The 9,682-nt window shown below is 24.8% G+C and overlaps 1 protein-coding gene across 1 annotated transcript; it reads right to left on the bottom strand.

The window, feature by feature from the left end:
* Nucleotides 1-852: 852 nt before the first annotated feature.
* On the bottom strand, nucleotides 853-9,057 carry LOC127131362 (uncharacterized). The gene is made up of 4 exons (XM_051060288.1): nucleotides 8,835-9,057; nucleotides 8,454-8,589; nucleotides 8,238-8,308; nucleotides 853-1,193 (listed from the first exon to the last, which is right to left on the bottom strand). Exons 1-4 carry the CDS (start codon nucleotides 9,055-9,057, stop codon nucleotides 853-855), a joined length of 771 nt encoding a protein of 256 aa, XP_050916245.1.
* Between the last annotated feature and the right edge of the window lie 625 nt (nucleotides 9,058-9,682).

Raw genomic sequence — 9,682 nt, 5'->3', positions numbered from 1 at the left:
CTTTAGGTGAGTGTTTGACCCAAGGTCAATGCTTCCCCCTCATGATGATCCAACAATGGTATGAGAGTGTGGTTCGAGTAAGAGACTGACTCCTTGTGTCGAAAGTCTTTTTGACATGGTGGTCAGGCAACGTGTTTCATTGAAGTACCCATGAAGATAAAGGTGTCTCTCAACGGCGGTACAAGCATGTGGATGAAAAAGATTCCGCTTGAGGGGGAGTATAATGGATGGACTCACACTTGAGGGGAAGAGTATTGAGAAACAAGTGTGAGTTCTAAGTACCACATTACTTAGAAAAATGGAGATTGAGCACTTTATAAGTGAGAGGACTCATACACCAATCATCTTAAGATTTTTTGGTGAATATGTGATGTCTCTGTCACTTGTTTGGATGGGTCTTTGACCTCTAGGTTGATGTTTGACCCACTGTGAATGCTTCCCCCACATGATGACCATCATAAACTATCAGATCCAGCTTGACGAGACTTTCCAACAACCCAAACCACATTTAGAGTAGTAGCTACTCGCTCGAGACCATCATATAGAGAGTTGCAAAACTTCATCATGTGTTTCATATCGAACACTTTATTTTCAAACAACACTTCTACTTTATTTAAAAAAACCTCTAAATGGTATGGTAAATTCTTCCGAGTCAAGAGCACTACTAATTGTGATCCACGTGATTGATTTGTTGAAAACAAGTCCCGGCGAGAACATTAGTTCAGCAAAACGCATTGAATCCACACTATTATGGAAATTTCGATTGAAGTCAATCCCTTGACGACATAGCGTATCAATAGAATCTTGATTACAAGGACCGTTATTGATATCAAAATCACATAAGTTAAATTCTCAAATGTAGTTGTTATTGCTTCCAAAATCAGGAAGATTTTTCTTAAAGTCGGTAAGGGTGGGACCAAATTGGATGAGTTTAAGAGCATCAACATTTTCCTTCAAGTAGTAGTAGTTGTTAGAGGGTTGAACATAGTGTCGATCAATTTTTGGTGAATGAATTACACCGGAAAATTCGGTGTCGATTGAGACCATAGGATGTTGATGGATAGCTTGATGTATGAGATTGACCTCATACTCCAAATTATATGTCCAGACTTGACGTATAATGACTTCCTTCACCTTACACATGTTGAGTTTTGTGTATTCTTGAGACCTTAAGAATGCTCTGCAAATGAATACTAGAATTGTTTGTGATATAATAAGATGAGAAAAGATTTAGTTGTTTTATATTAAAAATAAACATTAAACACAATAAAGATATTGCTTTCAACGTGGAACGAGGTCGATTCAATGGAGGATCCAGACATTTTGTGTAATGGGGACAAAAGATAATGTAGTAAATTTTTTCTTTAATGCATAAATAAGAGTTTATGATATTGTAATTAAAAAAGAATTTAATTGAAATACATTAACAGTGTAAAATGATTTTACACAGTCAGTTAATCATAGACATTGAATATTGGAATAAATTTGACTTTTATTTTAAAAACTATAAAGTAATACAAATGGGTGATGGTGATGAATCGATTGTGTATAACCTTTTATTCTGATAGTGCATAATAATTAATCCCATTAAAAAATACAAAGTTTAAAGTTGCTCAACGATAATTGTAAATTTTGTACTAATATTATTTTAATTAATTAATAAAATTATATATATATATATATATATATATATATATATATATATATATATATATATATATATATATATATATATATATATATATATATATATATATATATATATATATATATATATATATATATATTAATGAATTAATCTTATAATGTGAGTTGTTACAGATTTTTTAATTTATTAAAAATTAAATTAAAAACTTAGAATAAGATTTAATAGATGAAAGAAAATGTTGATATAAAAGCATAAAATAACAATATATTTGTGTGGTATTTGAAAAAAAATGGATGAAAGTAATTACTCAAAAAAGTGAAGATGCTAAAATTAAAAATAAAATAAATAAAAGGTAAATAATGTTAAGAAGATATTCTTTTAATATACTTCCTTTTTTATTAGTTAAAATTTTATATGAAATCCATAAAATTATTTGAATTCCTATCAATTAAGGCAAACCTCTATAAATTGTATCCAATGGAAAATGTGTTGGATAGTAGTGTCATAATTTCTCAAGTAAATTATATGTTAGGTAATGAAAAAATAGCAAGTATAAGATTTTACTTTACAAATTGTAAAGAAAGTAATGAAATTCTATAGCTCATATGACGTTGGATTTTACAAATATAAAAGATCCAATCACTAAAGCAGCAAGATAAAATATTATTATTAAATAGTGTGATGAAATCCATTAAACATACAAAAAAAATTGTGGGGCAAAGCTTCTCTAAACATGATATAAAGAGAAAGAATCTTAGCATTGGCAAAGAGAGAGGAAATTAGATGGTGGGGGCTTAAGTTCATATACATACATCCACCTTAAGTCAAGTCAGGATATATGATATAGTGAATCTTCAAGAAAATTAGAACATCTTGTCATGTCAGCTAATGAAATTTGTTCAATAAAGACAATCCAACTTGACAATTTGACAAGATTATGATAATATCGCCACAAGCCACTTGAACGTCTTTATAGTCTCAAAGCATATGCATGATATACGAAGTAAGAATAACTTGTTGACATTTAACAGTATCCTCTAACCAAAAATTGCACTAAGTGATTCAAGAGACTTCTCACAAGATACAATTTTATTGATAGTTTTGATATTATTCCATATGGATTGAATGAATTTATTATTGAATGGATTTGAGGAATATATCTAGTGAATCAAAATATCACTCTTATTTCAAAGTATTATGAGTAATGTATAAACTTTAATGCTTTAAATTCTAACTACGTATATAATATATAATTTAATAAACTTTAAGTAGGTAGGTGTCAACTTCATCGTAAATAATTTAGAGGTGTGTTATAATTTTAAAAGATTTAAATGTATTTTTAATCTTATATTTTACATCAGTTTGAATTTAGTTGATCTCCTTTCATCGTACACTTCACACAAATCTTTTTGTCATAATCATCATTGTCACGTATATAATATTGGAGAGGGGTCAATTAAATCTCAAGTGATAAAAAGTTAATGGATCAAAAAGTTGATTTTTAAAATGGGGGGCTAAAAATTAAAAATCATCAAAATATGAGGACCAAAAATACATTTAACCCTTCTAAAACTTGATCTTTTATAAAAAAAGTCGTATTTTATTTAAGTAAATTTTTTTTTATAGAAATCAGATATAATTTTAGTTACTAACCCTCGAGTCGAGGAGAATCACACTAGAGGACAAAATGTATTCACTTTTAGTTAAATTGTTTTATTATATATCTAATCTTCTTTTATTATGATATCTCTGATTTTGTTTTTTTTTTTGTTATGTTCTCTAGGAAACACAGTTGTTTTTTTATTTTAAAGTTTAAAATTTTGTGTTTTGGACTAAATTGTTTTGAGACATTAAGATATGCCTCAAAATTTCATTATAATTGATCTAGTAGTAGGAAGAATGTCAAATTAATTAAAAAATTATAAAACTTCATAAATGTTGTATTAGGTTAGACTAAGTCAAGTTGTTTTAAAATATTTTTAATTTATTAATTTAAATTATTATCTATATAATTGAAAGACTTAATTATAAATAATATTAATATTGTCAAGTTTTTAATATATCTTTCAATAAAAACCACAAATAGTTATGTTATATCTTATCATAAACACTTAATAATAAATAACTTAATTATATAATAATTTTTTAAAATATTTAATTATAAAAGATAAATATTATCTAAAATTTATATAATGACTAAAACTTAATATTGTTTTCTTTTAATTAATTAATTAATATTTAAATTATTATAATATGTTATACCACTAAATATATAATTTACTATATTTTGAGTCATAATGTTAGGAATATAATAACCAACTTAAAAACACTTGCCTAATTTTGAATTGGGAGGTTATACTATGAGAAATAGCCCAAATACTTTGGAAGGTGGATGTTTTTCGGTTAGAAATTATAAAAACAAAACCACACACCAAATTTATATTTTATAAAAAAATGGTAATATTTTATTAAAAAATTGATGATATATGGTATGAGAAATAGTCAACAAAATATATAGGTGGACATGACACCCCACTAAATCAGTTGTGGATTCTGCAAATAGCATTTTCTTCAAAGACAGTTACTTAAACAAAATTAATTAAATAGAATTAATTAACCCCACCTTTCATGGATTTGACTGGGCTTAGATGACTTTTTTATGTTGTATTTTTTTTAATTAGTCAATAACTTCTCTTTTCAATTAATTATACGTGGTTTTTTAAAAAATAACAATAAAATGCTAATATTATCACATTTTCTTCCCATTTCCTTTTTCTTTTGTCTTTCCTTTTCAATATCTCTCAAATATCACATCTCATAAGTTTTTTTATTCTTTATTCATCTTTACATAGTTTAAAGATGGTTTTCAATATCACCGTTGTTAATAATATTATTGCTGGAAAAATTAATTGGAAAGTACATGTTCATGTAATTATTCTTTGGAAAGTTCTGGAGAACAACCCACAAGAAACTTTTAGTATTTAATAGTTATTATGCATCTATGCAAGCTTAAAATATTTGATAATAACTATTATATGATTTTTATTAATATTAATATGATTTTTATAAAATACATTTCTTTATTTTATTAATATATGATTGAATATTTCATTATACTTCAAATTATTAGGTCAATTGGGAATTGTTAATGCCTTCAATGAAACTAAATCGTTTATGAATTCTAAGTTTGAAGAATGTTATGTACTTCTTTATTATTTGTTGGAGACAAATTTATAAAGATAAACTTATAGACTTTATGAAATTGTGATATTTGATTATTACTTTATTATATAATATATAAATAATAGATTTGAAATCAGAAATATATCTTTGACTCAAGAGTTTAGTCCGATGATAAAAAAATCTTGTGTTCCAAGTTGAAAATTTGATCTATTAATGTTTTATCATGAAATTTCTATCATTTATTTTTATGCTAATTATATATTTTATACTATCAAACTTTCAAAAATAAAGTTAGCCATATTTTAAGAAAATATTATAAAATACAACTTTCTTATAATATATTAAAAAATAGTTAAATAAATTGAATTAGTCAAACCTTGAAAAACAGCCGTAGCAAATTTTTAATAAAATATATAAATTTGCCAAAAAATAGAATTAGTCTTTTTGAAAAAAAGAATTAGTCAAACCTCAAAAACCTTTTTTAGATAAAAATATTATCAATTTTGTAGTACAATTTTATAAATTTTACTTTTTTTTTAATTTCTAACTAAAAAACGAGCACCTTCCAAATTATTTCTAAAATATGATTTATATTCCTAATATTATGACTTTAAATAGCCAAAAATAAAATAAACTTTAATTTCAAAATTTAATCTATTAATGTTTTATCATGAAATTTTTCTCATTTATATTTATGTTAATTATATATTTTATGCAGTCAAAAAGATGCCTACTTAAATTATCAGATTCTGCTGTCACTATGAGATTAATTGTTATGCACTATCAGTATAAAATATTTTACACGGTTAATACATCAAAAATCTTTACACTGTATATCAATTAAATTTTATCAGTATTGAGGTAAATTCTAATAAAATATTAAATAAATATTTTATTTATTAATTACAAATATAACTAATGTTACTATTTTTTATATATCTTATTAAATATTTTTCTTTGCAAATTAAAATTAATCATGATATATATTAAGACTAATTGTAAAACTGAATCATCAAACTCTAAAATGCAAAAAATAGTGACAGTTAAGCAAGACCCGAAGACGGAATATTTCTAGGGTAGATTAATTAGTTTCATTCCATTCATTTGTTTGAAAATTTAGTTGTTCTAACATTTATTTGTTTTAGTATTTTTTATTTTAAATTAATTGTTTCAATTATATCACTGATTTTTGTGTATTTTGATTTATTTAATAACTAATTCTTTTTCTTAAAGTTCCACATTTGTGAAAATAATCATATATACTAATTTGTATTTTAAATATATAAATATTTTGATAAAAGAATTTTAGCTAAATGAAATAAATCTCTTCAATTATTTTCAAAACACGATTGTTTTGGGTTTTCTATTGGTTCTTTTCACTCACATTTAGGTAATAAATTAATTTATATCATTTACAAATCATTTTTTTATTAATTAGTTATATTATACATTTCTTATTATTTATTTATTTCTATTATATCCTTCTAAGTCTTACAATTAAGTAATAAATATTTTTTATAAATATTTAATTTTAAAAATAAAGAATTAATAATTATTTGTATTATTTATTCAACTTTTCTTATAATATATTAAAAAATCGTTAAATATATTGAATTAGTCGAACCTTGAAAAACAACCGGAGCAAATTTTTAATAAAATATTATCAATTTTTAATAAAATATATAAATTTGCCAAAAATATTAGTTTTTTTTGGAAAAAAGTATCAGTCAAACCTCAAACATTTTTTTTGTAAAAATATTATCAATTTTGTAGTACAATTTTATCAATTTTACTTCTTTTTTTATTTCTAATTAAAAAACGAGCATCTTCCAAATTATTTTTTAAAATATGATTTATATTCCTAATATTATGACTTTAAATAGAAAAAATAAAAGAAACTTTAATTTTAAAATTTGATCTATTAATGTTTCATCATGAAATTTTTCTCCTTTATTTTATGCTAATTATATATTTTATACTATCAAACTTTCAAAAATAAAGTTAGCCATATTTTAATAAAATATTATAAAATACAACTTTCTTATAATATATTAAAAAATAGTTAAATAAATTGAATTAGTCAAAGCTTGAAAAATAACCGTAGCAAATTTTTAATAAAATATTATTAATTTTTAATAAAATATATAAATTTGCCAAAAAAATAGAATTCGTTTTTTTGGAAAAAAGAATCCGTCAAACCTCAAAAACTTTTTTTTGATAAAAATGTTATCAGTTTGTTAGTACAATTTTATAAAAAAAATTATTTCTAACTAAAAAAAAGCACCTTCCAAATTATTTTTAAAATATGATTTATATTCCTAATATTATGAGTTTAAATAGAAAAAATAAAATAAACTTTAATTTCAAAATTTTATCGTTTAATGTTTCATCATGAAAATTTTCTCATTTATTTTTACGCTAATTATATATCTTATACTATCAAACTTTCAAAAATAAAGTTACGCATATTTTAATAAATATAAAACTGTCAAAAAAATTTGTTAAGCTAGAATCCACATGTGATTTTGTTTCTATAATTTTTAATCCAAAATCACCCACCTTCCAAAATAGTTTGTTGACTATTTCTCCCAACAATATATCATCGATTTTTTAATAAAATATTACCATTTATAAAATATAAATTTGGCGTATGGTTCTGTTTTTATAATATATAAATGAAAAACACTCAACTTTCAAAGTATTTGGGCTATTTTTCATATTATAACCTCCCAATTTAAAATTAGGCACATTTTTTTAAATTGGTTATTATATTCCTAATATTATGTAAAATTTTAACAAACTTCAATTAAAAGTTTGGTCTATCAATATTTATTTATTTTTAAAAACCAATCAAACCTCAAAAATATTTTTTTAATAAAAATCATTCTATTCAATTAAATTGAAATGTTCTATTCTATATCTTGCACAAGATGAAAATCATTCACCACACACATGATCTCAACAAAATTTCAATTTTCATAAGTGATAGTCATTTAAATAGAGTATGGATTTAAATAAAATTGAACAATTTGATGTTCAAAGAATAAAGAATACCACATGATCACTATCATGTTCAAACAACCCAAGCAAAACTAAAACTAAACTATTGTTATTAGATGTATATATCATTCACATTAGTTAGTAATATTTACATCTAGCTAACAATGGCCTCTGATGTTGATTTCTTCGTGATAACACTTCCTCAACTACAACACCAAAGATAAAAAAGCTGGAAAAAAAGTTGCAAGTGAGAAATCATAACCAAACCACATAATACAATGAGTGTAACAATAAATGAGATATCGCAGGTTTGAATTCGAACTCATGCATCTGATGTCCCTATAACGCTTAACGCGACACATTACACATTATATTCTCTATTGTAACACATTATAGACTTAGTTACCTCTAAATAGAGTTGCTGGGGGATGGTTTCCGCGAAGGAGAAGGACTCGGAGTTTCTGAATCTTCATAATCCTGTCATATTAAGTAACATAATCATCAATCTTTATACATAATGTACCGATAGTAAATTATCGAAGAAAGAAGAAACCATACAAGCATCATATCGAAGACGCTCTGGCGTTTAGTTTTATCTAAACTTCTTCGTCTGAGAAAAAACTTTTGAGCATGACTGGCAACTTGAGTAGAAGTCTTGGTCTTGACATAGTTCCTTGATATATCCTTCCATTTACCTCTCCCAGCAGTTTGTAAACCTACCAAAAACGCCTTGTGTTCATTCTTTGTCCATTGTTTCACTGCAATGCAACAATAAAGTTTCTTTAAATTCATCTATAAGAACTTGGAAGAGATTAGGGTTTCAAATATAACATTAACAATTTTAAAAACTCAAGAAAATATGCAAGCATGTTGAAACCCTAAATACCAAAGTATTTCCATTGATAATCTGCTTCTTGAATTAATCACTTAACTGTTTTCTATATTGTTATTTCGACCAAAAAGAAAGAGAACAACACAAAAACTAGCACATATAAATACATACCTTTTTTTCGGTTTTCCTGGTTAGAACTTTGACCAGAATCTGGATTTTCATTCTTCTCATCATCACTTTCATCCTCCGGTTTATCAAAAGAACAAATCTCCATCTCATTCTGATTATCATCCTCAGTGTTGAAACTATCGTTCACGGAATCATTGACTTTAGCACGTTTTGCTGCGATGTTCACGCCAAACAACATCACACGCCTTTCACCATTCTCATCCATGACGATCTTTCTCTTAACCACTTTCTGGATAAAACCTTCTTTCTATCTTCTTGATTAGAGTAAAACCTTTTTTTTCTGTGAAGAAACTGAAACCTTCTTTCTTGGATAAGGGTTTTGCTTTTTCAAATATTTTATTATTTGCGTTTTTGACTTGGTTTTAGGGTCAATAATATTATGTTTTTTACTGTTTTACTTTACCATATCCAATTTATAATTATGGTTTTAGTGGATGTATTGTTTTTCTATGCGATCCAAATTTAAAATTTAATGGAAGTGTTGGTACAGTACAGCGTCTACCAAAAACAATGTAATTTGGTATTTCCTTTTTGTAAATTTGTCTAGTTTGATTTTACTATTTACTCCATTGATCCCAAAATATATTTCTATTTTAAAATTGTATATAGCTTTTTATAGAATTTATTTAGGAAAGATAAATAGATTTCTTTATAAACTTGCCTTTCATTAGTATTATAAAAAAGTGGATTTAAAAGAATTTAGAAGATAATGTAAATTGTTAAGCTAGAACCCACGTGTGATTTTGTTTTAAAGTTGGTTATTATATTCCTAACATTATGACTCAAAATAAGCAAAATTTTAACAAATTTTAATTTAAAAGTTTGGTCTA

The sequence above is a fragment of the Lathyrus oleraceus genome, chromosome 3 (genome assembly GCF_024323335.1).
Source record: "Lathyrus oleraceus cultivar Zhongwan6 chromosome 3, CAAS_Psat_ZW6_1.0, whole genome shotgun sequence".
Taxonomy (NCBI): domain Eukaryota; kingdom Viridiplantae; phylum Streptophyta; class Magnoliopsida; order Fabales; family Fabaceae; genus Lathyrus; species Lathyrus oleraceus.
Note: the sequence above shows the minus strand (reverse complement) of the source record. Positions and strands in the feature narration are given on the sequence as shown.

Coding starts and splice junctions, on each gene's coding strand:
- LOC127131362 (XM_051060288.1), bottom strand. CDS start 9,057: ATGGATGAGAATGGTGAAAGGCGTGTGATGTTGTTTGGCGTGAACATC. Junction 8,590..8,834: donor CCAGGAAAACCGAAAAAAAG/GTATGTATTTAT, acceptor GTTGCATTGCAG/TGAAACAATGGACAAAGAAT. Junction 8,309..8,453: donor GTTGCCAGTCATGCTCAAAA/GTTTTTTCTCAG, acceptor TTAATATGACAG/GATTATGAAGATTCAGAAAC.